Source organism: Diuraphis noxia, unplaced genomic scaffold, assembly GCF_037042655.1.
Source record: "Diuraphis noxia isolate RWA-SAM2 unplaced genomic scaffold, SU_Dnox_SAM2 contig0004, whole genome shotgun sequence".
Lineage (NCBI taxonomy): Eukaryota > Metazoa > Arthropoda > Insecta > Hemiptera > Aphididae > Diuraphis > Diuraphis noxia.
In genome coordinates, this window is record NW_028301714.1 from 68,428,889 (window position 1) to 68,446,163 (window position 17,275).

The window sequence follows — 17,275 nt, forward strand, 5'->3', positions numbered from 1 at the left end:
TATTCAAAAAGTATAAGTCGTAGATACTTAAAAATGTTATTCGTTATTTAGGTTAGCGTTTTCTTTACATGATTTAATTTTCAAAATATTTTGACTTTTTTTGAGATATTTATGGACGACTGAAATTTTCAATTTGTCTGAAAATTTTTTTTTGAAGTGTCGATAAAATTTTTTTGGCTCTATCAAAATACTTGAAAATTTAATACAAAGTTCCTCATAAGTTATTATTATAGTAATTAAAAAATTATAAGAATACATAGGCACAATTCTTTTTTATTAGTATTTGAAGTTCAAATATTGACTTAATACGTAAAAATTACGGCAATTTTCAAATTATCTTAGATCGAAATTCATAAAAGTTTTTCTTTTTAATTCGAAGATTTGAAAATTAAAACAATTAATACAAGGCTCATAATATAGTTTTGCAATAGCAGTTGAAAAATAAAAGAAATATATAGCCATATTTTTTTTTACATGCATTCAAATTTTAATTTTGACAACATACGTAAAAATCACGAAAATTCGTAAATTATTTTATTCTATAAATTCATAAAAAATTTTCCTTTTATACCTAAGATTTGAAAATTTAATACAAGGCTCCTTACAAATTTGTCAATCTTTATCAAAAAAAAAAAACGTCCACCGGAAATTCAAATTAAATTTTTATTAGCATTTGAATTTCAAATATTGTCAAAAATTCGTCAAAACCATGAATATTTGCAAATTATTTTGTAGTTCAAAATTCATAATATTTTTTGTATTTATATCTAAGGTTATAAAATTTAACACCAAGTTTTCCATAAGTTTTGCTTCAAATAGCTATAGAGAAAATTTGAAGCGTCATTATAGGAAAAATGTTTTGAGCGTTTGAGTTTTAAATTTTTATGAAATCGCGTAATGATAACGATTTATCCTCAAACCAGGTATTCGTATATCTATGATAATATAAGGTAGTATTATGAATTATGATAACTACATGATAACTACACTAATTGATTAACCATGCCTTATGCAAAATGCGTCTTAATTGAAAAATAAAATATTTGTTTCAAAATAGAATATATGACAATATTTAAAATTTAAATATAATATATCCTAGACTAACAAATCATTTCCGTTCAGAATCGTTTTTCGTATACAATGATACCTATCATTGCATTCAAATTTAATCCCATCCATTACAGTAACCTACTGTACAGCAGAGCGACATCCACGACTTACCCGCTTTTTTTTTAATGAAAGTTTTTGAATTAAATAAAGTGTAGCAATTAGTAAGTGTCACTATAAAATTATATTAAATCAAATTTAAGAAAAATTAATTGAAGTTAATAATATTATGTACAGTGCACTAAACATTAACACATATTTATCGATTTACACCGTACCATATCCATAAAAACATAAAAGTTACAGATTGATTTCTATTAAGATGCTTTCATAATTTATCTTTTAAATACATTTATTTATAAATCACCGAATTATACCGATAATCATTATTTAATATTTTTGCCGAAACGTATTATCAATATCTTTGAAAATTATTTTAACTTATATTATTTCTTATGCCTGACGAATAAGGAAAAACAATTACGATATTGTTTTCCAAAATTGTAAACAATAGATAAGATATTCGATTTAAGTTTCTTGCGAGTTTCAAAGCGTTATTAAGAAATGAAAATAATATTTTTCATTTTAACTAGAATAGGAGACTAAATAAGTTCAAAAAATAAATGACATACCTGAAATTGAGTACCTACTTGTAAAACGTATGTGACAATGTTAGAAAATTGTATTTTGAAGTTCTGAAAGTTATAATTAAGACACTAATTACTATCTAGACTGTAATATAAGATTTAAAATATAAATATGCACATATTCGTTAACTTTATGGTGATCTGCAAGTGTTTGACTTTAGAATATTTGCAACAATCAAAAAATTATAAATTATAATTATATTAAAATTAAATGATAAAATTATTAAATATTACAAAATACGATTGAAGTATTTCATCTGAAATGCTAACAAGTATAGACAGTTCATGATTATTATATTATGATTACCACGTCTCTGTAATAAGTAAAAATAATGATTGAACATAATGTTTAAATGATTTTATATTATTATGCATCTGTACGAAAAACTGGTTTAAGTCAGTTGGATTTTAACACTTCAAACTGCAGTGAAATTGCGTCAGGATTTTACAACCCGTAGTGGAATTGATAGGGAATCAAAAAATTATCTCTTGGTAACTATAAGGTATAAATAAATCTCGTTCAATCGGACGGTAAGTTACTCGAAACTTTTCGAAGTTTTTACTCCCACAGAAAGTTCACTGCCTAGAAAAAAAACACAAAAAAAAAAAATAATCATACATATCCATTGCCTCGCCCGTAAACGAAATACGTTGGTTATGCACCTGTATCAGCGACGATCTCGAATAATCCATACAAATTATCGTCATCAGTTTATTAATACACACACACACACGCACACACATATTAATCAGCAGTATTATGAATTTGAATATTTCCTGTACTAAGGCCGTTGTTGTACAAAGTTTCCTATACGAGCATAATCACGACGGCCATGGCGCATCTCGTTGATTACATTAATAATATAATATACCTAGTCTAGGTCTAGTCTTGTCATTATTGTTTTCGTATACATAGGATCGGACTAAACGTCGAAATTGAATGATCACAAGTGTATGCCTTTACGAAATCGTTAAATTAAAAAAAGCACACTTCTTTGACGGTATTCTGAAATCTGAACATAAAACCTCGTAACAATTTCAGTACAGTGGCGTTCCTAATGGGAGGAAATTTGGAGGGGGGTGTTATATATCTCGCATTGGTTATGTAAATTTCCTTATATATTGGGTTTTTGGCACTAGTACATTAATTATAATTTCATTTCATTATTACCTAGGCCGGTATTTAATGTAATTTGTATATCTCCTATAAAATACTTAAGATATAACAGAGTAGGTAAGTCTAAAATGTATTATACAATTCAGAGGACTAAAATTAAAAAAAATTTTTCCACGTTTTACATTTTTTTTTTAAATTTTAGTGCACTTTCATAAGATTTTTTGAAATACTTTTGAATTTTGGCTAATTTTTAATAAAAATTGATCTTATGTTATCATAATATTTTAATAAACGCGAATTTTAGTTATAATTTCATTTAAAAAATAATTATAATTAAGTGAAATAAACATATTGTGTGCTGAACTGCTGACGCGTTATTTCGTATTACGCAGTTATTTGATTTTAATCTTAATCGTTTATCTGTTGATTCTTTTGGACCCTTTTTTGCCATTTACCACTGAAATTATCATCGAACGGCTGTTAAATACGTTGGGTATTTATTTTTATTAACACGGCTGACTATAGTTGACTAATAACTTCTAAACTTGTTTAAAGGTTGAAGGTGTTATGGTAACTGATTGTCACGTCGTAACTTGTGTTAAACTTTGTTCTAAAAATTTAAGATTTTTTTCATATTTTGTTGTTTTTACTGTATATTTTTAACACACATTATACGATATTTAAGGTAACATTATAGTCATGATTTTGGAATTTCAAATGCTATAAAATCTCAACCCTAACAATTGCTTATTATATATCCCACCTCCATTAAACATTTTTCGACCCACCACTGGCCCCGTGTATAAATCATCATTGACTAAAATCATTTAAATCAGTAATGTAATATTAACATTAACGGTAATTAGTTTTCTTAAGCTACACTTTCATTTATTAAGTTGATCTCTACTGTAGTTAATTTTAAAAATATATTTACAAAAACATATTTTTTGATGCTTATGCACTGTGTTTTTGTGGTTTTCAGGAGAGACAATCGAAGCGAAAACGCACGACGAGGTGACTATGTTGTTCAGCGACATCGTAGGCTTCACGTCCATCTGCAGCACCGCTACGCCATTCATGGTCGTCAACATGTTGGAGTCCTTGTACAACAAGTTTGACGCTTACTGTGGACATTTAGACATATACAAGGTGAGTGACACCATCTAAACCCAATTTAGTTGAAACCATAGGAAGTGGCCCACCCTAGATAACCGAATACGTTAATGATAGTTAATCTACACAATTGTTGCGAAATATTAATTTCCGAAATTTCGGTAGGTTGGAACATTTGTTATACATAATATAATGTTTTGAAACTATGTAAATCATAAAAAACATTTCAAAGGAAAATAATAATATAATATGATGCGATTAAATTTGATAAAAATATATAAGGTTACACAAGACGTAACGATTATATTGATTAACAATGTCCATCCTCCACACTATATACTTGAAAATGATATTATTATTTTAGTTACATATTATAATTTAAACAGTGTTAAATTATAACAATATCATATATCATTCATCGTAATTTTCGTTTAGTATTTTGTACCTACCTACACTGTTGTCTATTTCCCCGGATAAATGTTATTCATATTTTTTACATTTCATTTCATTGAGCCAAACAAATTAACTTCTTTCAGCAATTCGGTAATAACAGTATTATATAATAATACTACATTAATATAATAGAACTATTCGGTATGCGTATCATAAGCAGTTAGCTTTATTTTTAGTAAAAACGTATTATATTATGTTTTCATCGCTCGTGAAAAAACTATACGCGTATAACGTGACGCAAAGTCATTTCAGATGAAGTTTATTGCACGTAAAAAAATGTGCGTCTTTAAGATATGATTCTCGAAATATTTCGGGGTAAAACGGCGTATAACTATAAAATGAAGTAATAATATAGTTCGATAATACCATGGTTGATATTCAGAACAAACGCATTATTCCGGCTGTTGTTCCAGCCCGAGTGTGTATACAATCCATTCAGAACGGTTAACGTTGCGTTATCGTGCATGAAAGAAGTAATTTGCTTCGAATGGTTCCCAAAGGTATTCGACGGCCGACGTGACGGAAAAAATTTCAAAGTCCATGCGATATTTATCGGGGGCAATGTTGAAAAATCGCTCGTGATTTCACTGCATGACCTACTGCAGTGCAAATATACAAAAAAAACACACGCAGTCAATCATTCGAATAGTAAAAAAAAATAATAACATTAATAATGTTTTTTTTCTTTACTATTTAAAATAACTGATGATGGCCTTGGTGATTATTTAAAACACTGGTTTTCAAAAAAAAAATGTATAAATATTTTCGGAAATGCTTATTTACATAACATAGAATAATAATAATACTAATAATAATAATAGATAATTTGAAGTCGTAACAAAACAACAACTTTGAATACAAATACAAAATAATACACTTATTCTTACTGAATATTTCATCAATATAGTTTTTAAATCATATAGTTCTATTTTAAATTACATTTTTAAGTTCACATTTCTAAGCAAAATATTATGTTATCTGAGAATTTGTATGTAAACAATCGAAACGAATTAGTTTATTTTTAATTTAAGTATTGATTATAAGATATGAAGGTATTGGATACGCATTTTGCAAAGCACTTCTATGCCATTCAAATCCTAAATATTCAATCATTATGAATGATAAATTCGTTTAAAGTTTGATTTTTTGTAATCTAATTCTCAGAATAATATTTTGCTTTAGACTATAAAATTAAAAATTTACCATTGAACAACTTTAAAGAAACTTTTTCCAAGTAATCACTTTTTGTAACGAATCCTTATTAGGTGCTTAAAAAAACGAATTTCCAAAAACAATTAGATTTTTCCAGAAAACGAGTTTACCTCTAAGAGAACGAATTCGTATAAAAAAATAAAATAAAAAATCAAGCTCACACAAAAGCACACGTTTGCGCGAATATTGCCGAGGACAAAATAAGTGTGGACATCGATCAATACAATGTGAAGTTTCTTTAGGACACAAAGTGTACACAAAAGGCGGAACTTTACTCGTATAGTATAGCATGAATCAGGTATATATTGAGTGATTGCGCGCGTGGGATACTCATTTTAAGCGTATCGATGCGTGTTATATATTACGCGTCTACCCACGATGAACTGTTTCTAATATACCTACATAATAATATTAATAGTAATAATAACGATCATTTTATGTATAAAAATCATCAGTGCGAAAAGATAAAAGAGTTGTTTTTAAAAGAACATAAGTTTTAAACGTCTATTTTTGTATACGGTGGTCAACCCCCACGGCATGTGCTACATAAATCGGTGGCCCACATCCGGTTAACGGTGGAGCGAACATTTTAGAATCAAGGCATTACATTATACAATATAGCGAAGTGTCTGATCGGGATTCATCGCACGCGCGACGAAAACTGCACCCCCTAACCCTTCTAACCACACCTTCCCACCCAATCGCCCCCCAGACCATTATTATTACCAGTCCCCGGGACATTATGGTGACGGCAATATCTCTGCAATTCGCCTCACACTGTCTCTCTTGTTCCATTATCTATCTCCTTCCCGAAACGCATAATATCGTTGTTTTTGTTGTTATTATTATTGTTATTCTGAAACTGTATGCTGCGCGCGCGCGCGCGCGCGCGTGTGTGTGTGTGTGTGTGTGTGTGTGTGTGTGTGTGTGTGTGTGTGTGTGTGTGTGTGTGTGTGTGTGTGTGTGTGTGTGTGTGTGTGTGTGTGTGTGTGTGTGTGTGTGTGTGTGTGTGTGTGTGTGTGTGTGTGTGTGTGTGTGTGTGTGTGTGTGTGTGTGTGTGTGTGTGTGTGTGTGATATAACGACAACCACACGAGACGAGCCGAAAATAAGTTAAATTTATTTGATTTTCTGTCATTTGAACCGTTTTCGTGTTTCATGTCCGTGTATTAAATTCCACGTAAACACAATTCGAGTGTTCATACTTATATTTTTTTTTTGTAAATTCGAAACTGACATATTATTATTATTATTAATATTTCAACCATCTACATTTCGATAAAATTCTATTTAAGTTGATTACACTGTTTATATAAGCTCCACACTATTTTCAAACTTATCTTATATTTAAATATCTAATAATTGTAATAAATAACATGATTAAAAAAAAATCGTTCATAAAAATATAATGTCAATAAAATATTACATACCTAAATAAGAATAATTTGATTGATTGCACAGCAAAGAATAATATTAGAGGTTATAATAATAATAATTCTGATAGAAACTTTTGCGTTTCAAACATATTTTATCAAAACCTTGGGTAAAATATTAAAAATGGGGACGCCAACTTATATTATTGCGCTATCAAATAATAAGATTCATTGGAATGAACAAAAAATTCTGAATTCAAAATGTAATGTATATAAAAAGTATATGTATAGTGTGTCTATTGTACATGGATTTTTAGGATTTAATTTTCAAAAGTAATAAAAAATTAAAAAGGAAATTATTAAAGTAATGTATATTAATAACTATGTTTAAGTAAGTACCAACCTAATTTTTATGGAAAGCCATTTTTATGAAATTAATTTAATGAATTTTCACACGTTTATAGAATTTTAATCCACTTCAATTTGCATAAGCTTGCATTGCTAAAAAAAAAAATATTGCATTATAAAAATGAAAATGAATGAACAGTTATATTTATTTTTATGTATATAAAGTAGGCACACAAACAATAATGACTGGAGAAAAAGAAATATAATAACTAATAAGTGATCGGAAGATAGTTTTAACAAATTACTTCCAACTGAATTCCGAGTAAAAGATGATAAATATTCGTCATTTTCCTTAAATCTGATCTTATAGAATCATTGACACATTTACAATATTGAACAATAATACTGAAAATAGGAGATAAATTTATTTTAATGAAATGGGTATTTTATTCTTAAAAAAGTATTAAATTTTATCCTGTATTTCGAAATCAGGAGAAACGTGAATCCATAGAATTTATATATGGTTGTGAAAAAAAAAGGGATGAAAATAAACCAAGACGGAAGATATTTTTTCGTCGTAAAAATCAAGAGTACGATTTTTTTTTAAAAGCAATCGAGTGAAACAATTGAAGACGCCCCCGAAAAAATTCCACGAAAAGATTTCCAAGCATTTTACCGACATCAATTTCTATGCATGATCACGCATTATTCTTCAACCGTATTTTTTATGTACAATATATGTTTATTTACTTATTTCGTTTTTATTAACCATTATAAAAGCGGCATAATATTTAAATTTTTAGCAGATATGATATCGACGTGTATTACATTTTTGATTGTTTTAAGTTAGTTATTATCATAAACTATCAATTAAGACGAAATGATAACAATAATATATTGCAAATCAAAATGTTAATTATTGTTCATTGGAATACGATATTCGAACGTATTCAAAAGGTGTATAATGGTAAACAATAAATTCAAAACAATAATAACATTTCCCCGCTAAAAATCGAACCATTACCGAGTTCTACGTCGTTTCCTGCAAAATGATTGGTGTTTCCCCAAAGTTGCACGATTATTATTAATATTTAGCACGGTTCGTACAAAACAGTAACGTGAATCATTATCATTAATAGTTAATACTGTTATATAAACCAAAATTTGAGCCACTAAAGTTATTTGAATAATATTATAATTTACCGAATGAACAATAAATTGATCTCTAACAATCCGCCGGGTACAATGAAAGCCAAATGTATAACCTAACCATTATATACAATTAATTATCATCACATAAATTGTGACATTAAATAATAATATATTTGTAATCTCTCTACGGGTATTTGAGTGGGTAGGTACCTATATTATATTAACTAACTGTATTTTGTCCGCCAAATTGATTAAAATGGTTAATTATTACAACACAATAGGACATTATAGTTGAAAAAACCATTAAAAATAAATCACTTGTACTTTAATATCATACTAAATATGAGAAAAAAATTTTTTACGGCGTTAATTTAGTATTCATTATGCGTTTATAATAGGTATATTATACTATAATATTAGTAGTATAACGTTTTGGTGTAATCATTTTAAAGATCTGAACGTTAAAAAAAGGTAAATAAATATCGTGATCTAAATTCATGATGATAACATAAAACCATAATGCAGAATACTAATAACACAAAGCAAAACGTTTAACTCATTTTCAATATTTTTATTATTATATAAATAATACAAGCGAAATTAAGTTAGTGATTTGATTCATTGTGCACAATAAGAAATTACGTTAAACTTATTTGTGATTCATAGTGAGATGAATTATTCATAAAAAAAATATGCATTTTGACAAACAATATTATCTAATACGGTAATATGTAAATACATTTCAGTTATTTTTCTTTTACACAGAGAAAAATTGTTTAATGAAGTATGCAGGCTTTATAATATGTATTACATGACATAAGTTTTCTTCGTGAAATTACACGAGAGATTATGCCTAAGAACTAAAAAAAAAAAAAACTACAACAAAATAATCATAAACAAGTAATTTTAACTTTTTTAGTTAATACATAGGTACAATGAAACGTAAATGCTATTAAACATTAAATATTTTACAAGACAACAATAATTGTTCATTGTCAACTACGGCTGAAATATGACTAAACATTACCTATACGTAATGGAAACATTTAAAATGTATATCATCAACAGTTTTACTATTGTTTTTTTTTTAATATTTAATATGTGCATTTAAAAAAACTTAATTTTATATCTTATATTCATAATGAAAGAATTCATTTATCTTTTCACACATGTGCGTTGTGTGTGTGTGTCGATTATTCACCAATGTGCTTTTGAAAATTTGACTTTCCAATAAGAAATATATGCCTATATTGTATTTCATCCGACGCATTTGTTCGTATCAATCGTTTCACACAGTATTTACGTAATAAAATAAAATCCACAGTAGTAATTAATCGACTGAATAACAAGTATATCGAAATGTTTTGAATCACAACAGTCACAACACAAAAAAGGATTATTAGATAGTCGAAAAACAAAAATGAACGTATTTGCAACAATAATTGTGAATAATATGAACAATATAAAGTCTATGCAACGATAATTAAATATATTTTGTTCCATAGTGTAATAATTAATAATGTTTTCCGATTAACACAAATTTTGTCATTTAATCGCTAAAATGATATTTGTCTAGAAAGATAGTCGAAAACAAAAACTTACGTAAAATACATCGATAATAATATACGTGTTGCGATTACGTAAAAATCCATGAATCTATCTCTAATTTTATAAAGATAATTCAAATTACTTTGGAACGTATTGTATAAAATCAATAACGCATAATAATATTAAAGTCACTCGATCGTAAACCGTTCGCGTAATCCGAAAGTGGTATTGGTGATGCTGGTCTAGACGTCTAGTCGTCTATTATTTAGTCTTTGAAGATATTTTATGCGTTTACATCGAGAGTAAAAATATGAATTTGAGTGTTGGAAACTGATAATCGAGATACCGAGCTTGGTTGAGGTTATTCAACGTGGTTAACCCGTATGGTCACTACAATAACAAAGATAACACGCGTATTAATGACCGTATTATGTCACCGTTTTATGTGTTTATATACTCGTATATAATATACGGCATACATATAATAGTAATGAAACGCAATATCAACACACTAAACGAGAGGATGATGATAATTATAATTATTTTAACATTAATGATATAATGGTCTAAATAATTACTGGGCCAACATTTTAAATTGTTCACTTAAGCTTTGTCTGCTTGGCATACATTTATCCGCATTTTTATTGTTAGCAACATCGTTTTAGCAAAACGTGGTAACTATTTTTGTGCGAAAATAAATTTTATTATTATTATTATTATTATTATTACTAAACTGAGAGTGGAGATCCAAAGACCATTACGAGGTGAATATACTCTTATAAATTTGATTACGATATTATTAGTTATTGCTTACCCAGTTAAAAACCTACAAATTTGGACTACGTCAAGTGAATTTAGGGTTATAATATACAGAAAAGTTTGAAAAGGTCATTAGACTAATTAAGACGATCATTAACGATGGTGTGATATAATATTAATGAAGTGATTAAAGTATATTTATTTTTATCTAATAAATGTTCAGTAGTATTATCTTTTATTCTGTTATTATACTATATTATGTAAGTATGAAAATATTTTAAAAATTGAATTCTAATTTCATTATTAATTGTATTGATTGTTTGTTATTAAATATAATTATAACTATTCTAGACAGGCACGTAGCTAGAAATTTCTAAGGGGGGAGGGTGTTATTCAAAATTAATTGAAAAAATTATAAACACAAAATTGATAACTTTACGTAAGTATACGATAGTTCATCATGATAATCAAATAATCAATAATATTAAGAAGTTGTAAACGTTTTCTTACACGCCGCATAAAAAGATACCTATATTAAATCGTGCATGTAATGAGTAATCGATAAAACGTCACAGAACGGTCTAAAATAGTAATTAATGCCGGATCACGGCTTTAGTGCTTTACATTATTGTTATCGTAATATAAACTAATATACTTCATTTTGATAAATAAGTGTAAATCACGATTTAAGATAATTCGTGCTTATGATGCATCTTCATCTTGATAAAAAAATATTAAGTATACCACGGCTGAGGAGGGGGGGGGGGGTTGTTGTTACACCTGTTGTTGTTGCGCCTGATTCTAGATCGATACCATATCATGAATATTGTTATGTGTATACTTAAATTCGAAAAAAAAATGTCGTAATAATTGTGGTTTATAAATACATTAACTTGGGGCTAATAATAGTTACCAATTTTACAAATAATTCTCAAAAGACATTCGTATTGATTGAAAAATTATGGTTGATAAAAATATAATTTACGAGATGCCGATGGGTAATGGCCATCACTATTAGGCACATGCAACTCGAAGTTCAGTCTTTATTTTTATGACTATTGATACGTGAATTTATTAAGAAAAATTAACAAATTCTTTATTTTGAGAAACGTGAACGAAAAGTTCCTTTAAATTTCAAAAACATGTTTTAAATTGTAAAATTATTTACTTTGTACGCGTTAAGAAGTAAAAAGTTATATTTTAGTTGTTCTTGCCTAATAACATAATCAATACAAAATTATTAATATTCTAAAACAGAATTTTTCTAATAACTTGTTTGAAAATGGAACGAAAATCGGGACAACTTATTTTTTTAGAGGAAACGGATTTAGATCGAGGTCCTCCTTTGAATAAGGTACAAGGATCTAGAAAGATGAGTTCATAGTATGTTAAGAAATGGACGTGGAACGGAACGATATCCTTTTAAAACGATACTCTTCCAACACTGCAGGATAACTCTATAATCTATATATTGAGTGTTGAGACGAAGAGAGCCTTTGGGATGGTATAATATTATTACGTACCATATATCATATATTACATAAACACAGCGCACTCGGGGAGATTAATGTGTCCGTATAGGCGTGTGCGTGTGACGTGCGCGTCGAGTGTTGGCGCTCGGAAACTTAATCTCCGATAATATAACGATGCGCCCGTTCGTTCGATGTTTTAATACCGTTCGTAGAAATACAAAGAGCATTATGTACTCTTAAAGAATTTATTATTCCATACCGCGTCTCTGTGTGTTTATCGAGGTGATGAGTGGTGGATCACGGGGTGTGGGGATCGAAGAGAACCCCCCCCCCCTCATACAACAACACACGAGAGTTCCTAGAAACGTCGTTAGGGCTCCACTCTTGTATTTTACTTTCTTACGTGATATATAAAGACGTAACCTAACGGTTCTGCCAAACTTTGGTTGGTGGTTTAACTATAAGAAAACCAATATAAATAGTTCTTAAATCATGAAATATTAATTTATAGATACAGTGGTCGATGTGGCAGTATGACATGATGGGATGACATCCCTCCACTTATTTTGTTGAATATAATAGTGCATCCTCTCTTACAGTGATACGCAGACCTATCATCGATTTATAACGTAATTCTTCATAAAAAATTTGTTCTTTACGATGGCTTTATAAATTAATTTTATTATAAATCAAATTAATAATGATGTTTATCTAATACCTATCACAAATAATATACAATACCTAGTACCCATTTGTCTGCTTGTTTAAATTGGGCAACAGCAGATCTAATCAGTGGCGTACCCAGGATTTTCGAATGGGGGGGGGGGGGGCTAAATCTATATCGGTATTCGGTACCATAATAAACACAACGTTTATGCTTTGCTTATACTAGGTCATTGTTACTAAAGATAATACATTGTATTCAATACCGTTTTTTAGAAATATCATGGTTTGTACTTTGTCTTTTTTAATATAAAATGTATTCCAAAACATGGCCAATGGGAGGGGCTGAGCCCCCTAAGCCCCCCCTGGGTACGCCACTGGATCTAATAAACTTAAAAGTAATTTCTCACAATTCTATGATAATAACAAGGTAATATATTATCTTATCGACTGTAGAATTGTATACTTCAAAGTCAAAACTTTTTTGATAAATTTTACAAAAGTTAAGAAATGTTCAAATGTAATAAATACAATATGAATTTAAAACAAGTTTAGCTTTTCTAATTTCAGTTCGTAAACTTTCTAATTAGGTAATGGTATAAAGCATACAGTGTTTACTATTTATAAGTTGTATACTTGTACGAGTATGTACATAAATTCATTGAACATATAATACATTATACATTTATACACCTTAAAATATGTAATATTTGTAATGCTTAACATTCAAAATATATTTAAATATGTGTACTTTGGTACGTATAAAGTTATATATTCGAAAATAAGACATTAAACTAAAAAATTAAAATACGTAATATAATATGCATAATTGTGTTATAAAAAAAAGTGTATTATGACCGTTCAAGTTAAAAACATTCTTCGACTAATTTTGAGCCACTTCGAACATTGTTTATTTCCAGATATACAAAATATTGTCTTTAAATTTACCATTAAAAATCATCAATTGATAATAGCATTCTCTTCCACTCCTATCATCACTTATAATATATACGCGTCCACTAGCATAGATGATTCTTGGTGCGTGTGATATGAACGTACAATACATATTATGCATCGTATCATCTAAGAAATCAACAATAGTTATTTTTAAAGTTATCAACCATTATTTATGATCAAAACCGCTAAATTAACTTACACTAGCATTACCTAAAATAATGATTCAAAAATATTTTTAAAAAGACAAAAGTATTGACCCAAAACTATCTGTGATAAACGAAAAAACTAAATATTGAAACATTATAAATTTTAACTCATCACAAGTGGCGTATTGGGAAAAATTAATTTGACAGTGAAACAATTGACGTAGGTAATCTAAAAACATAACAACTTAACTATGCCTACATAAGTTCTATATAATACAATAATAGTGTATTATACTGTTAACTTATCTGTGTTTTTAATTACATTATCATGCGTAAAAACAAAAATAGTATAGAAAAATGAGTTTGGAACTTGAAAACTGGCCCTATATATATACACGAATAGGAAATTATTATTATTATTATTACTATCATCATTTAAATAACACGATTATATTAATTCAATATCTTCCGCAGTGTTCATCGACGCTACAATATAATGAGCAGATCGTTCCGTTCACGCAGTAACGATAACAGGACACACATCGTATAATTAGAAGTGACTATATATACTCTTCATTCAGTATTTTGCCTATTGAAAAAGTTAAGCGCGTTTGAGATCCTGCACGTAATCTCTGGATGGGACTTCCTGAGCTTGTGTATTGTTGTGAGGGTTGGCTTCGTGTGGCGGGCAACGGATGTCCGTTATTTGTCTTCGGGAAATTTGTCAAACCCTATAAGCCTTGATCCTCCCAGAGTCGAGAATACGTCCGAGAAAAGTAAACAGATAACGCCGCAATGATCAGATAAAATGAAAAAAAAATCAATAAATACGTTCGTCGAGGGTTGGAGAATTATTATTGTCAAAGTTACTATATAAGCAACGAGGGATTTGTCGTGTAATGCGGTTATACGTGACTTTTGCGTCTTCATAACTTATCTAATCAATATACAAGCTGCTAAAAAAAAAAAAAACATTCGATGGCAAAAAGGTTTTTTTTCCGCTTGGGGCTTCCGTTTTCCGGAACAATCAATCTTCGAGTTTTTGGTACTCGGCAAACTATATATACTTTTAATTTCAAACTTTTTTTCTGTTTCGTACTACTATCATATAAGCGGGTCCCCGTTAAATAGGATGACTAATGCACGTGTGTGGTGTGTATATATATACGAATTTAGTACTCTGCAATGTCACTCGAACACCTGCTGGATGCGAGAAATTGGTCGACAATCTATATTCATTTAACCATCGAACCTCGTTCTTAAATCGGAGACCAGACAATGACGAATTTGATTTATTTTTTCATTACAATGTTTCACTTTCTCACGACGATATTATAATATTAGTATTACTCATTGATGTTACTCCAGGCTATGGTTACCGCGAGTTTTGATTTTAATGTTTACCGTAATAGTTCGGCATCAGACACGTTTTGAATAATTTCGCAGTCCACCACTTGCGTTTCATGATAATATTATTGTAATTATTATAATCGACTACTGCATAATAATAATATTATAATCAATAGTCTCACGGTAAAAATAACAAACAACTAAAATATTTGGCCACTTCAGCAGGTGTGGTACAATTGTCCAATTTATTATCTAACACATCAAAAACTACAATAATTAATTTTTGTATATTTTATTAAGCAACACGTAATTATTATTATTCTGTAGTCGGTTTATTTAAAATGGTCAATAATTAGAAATTACCTACTGATATTTATTTTAAATATAATAGGAACTTACAAACTTAATTATGGTTACTATTCATTCATAAAGTATAAATCAAGTAAAATAATATAAATATAATTTAAAAGTTCATGTTATAAAACGATTAATATAAAAACTAAACTGTTTGACTTGTTTTATGTTACCTTTTGACTTATTAATGTATCATACCTACGTATATTATATTGGATTTAAGATTTTCCTTAAAGGTCGTGGCAAAAATTCTTTTATTGCATTTTGTGAAAATTACAAGAGTCTTGCAAGATTCTTACGTAAAACCATGACTAAATAACTAAACCGAGTCTGCATGACCAACATTTTTAAATTCTTGGTCTTGGTATTATTTTAATCATCATTAGTGGAGAGACTGCAAACTAGTTTAATTTGCCTAAGATTTATTTATAACATATAAGTCTGAGCTTATGTTTATTTATATGTATGGGTTTCGCAGAAAAATCAATATTCGCTTGTATATCTAACATTACTTTTTGTCCTTTATTTATAAGTCTCAACTCCGCACCAGCCCCTTTTAAAATAACTATAATATAGCTTAGAAATGTTATATTATAATTACGATTTAAAGTAGAACATTAAGGCGATACTATTAATAATCATTTTATTATAAACGTACTATATTCGGTGTTTGAAAACAACTATAAAAGTTGTTGACCAAGACCAACCCTAGTATTATACTTAGGTATAAATGGTATAATACGCAACTACGGTATATCTAGCTGTATAACTCGGCTTGGCTTTGCCCGTTGTGCAGTTATTTTTTGTGTATCATTACTATTATTAATAATATACTAAGAATTGTTAATATAATTTATTAGATCGACTTGATTTATTAAATATAGTTTTTTCTACTTTACGGGTACTCTTCTAAAAAGTTTTAAGGTACGTCATCGAATTTCACCTTATCTATTCGATCATTAATTAACAAAAAAAATTTACTTCTATCATGAATCTCAAAATATTTGTCCGAGGACCTCTTTAAAATGAATATTTTGTGAAATGTTTTCTTAGAGGGTCTCCGCGTCATAAACAAAACTATACTGACCAAATTTCATACTCTTGGCTTCCGGTTAGACATCACGCCAGGACAAGTAATTTCATATATTATATAGTTCATAATGTAATATCCTAACTAGGTAGTATCTATATTGCATATTATAATTGGATCACATCCACTCACCGCCTTACCTTCAGTTCGTGTACAACAATATTGTTATCATCGTCGTCGCCGCCAACATAGCGAAAACGCGGCATTTTGTTTGAATCCATATCATTACGTCTTGGCATTATTATTATAATAATGATAATAATAGCGTGTTGTATAGGCGAAAGCGGTTTGGAAACTTTATGCTACTGCTGGTCACTTGGCAAAGTTTAATAAACACAATGGGCAAAGTACATAACGTTGCAAGTTTTACCTCGAAGTTTTCTATACATTATACCGCGGCCAAGTCTTCGTTGTCG

General features: G+C 29.0%; 1 protein-coding gene across 1 annotated transcript in view; it reads left to right on the forward strand.

The window, feature by feature from the left end:
- The window catches only part of Gycalpha99B (guanylate cyclase 1 soluble subunit alpha 2), a 305,824-nt gene that overhangs the window by 252,388 nt on the left and 36,161 nt on the right, over window positions 1-17,275 (forward strand). The window contains exon 11 of the mRNA XM_089226659.1: window positions 3,854-4,020. Coding sequence (XP_089082785.1) covers window positions 3,854-4,020 — 167 coding nt within the window. The remainder of the gene's footprint in view (window positions 1-3,853; window positions 4,021-17,275) is intronic.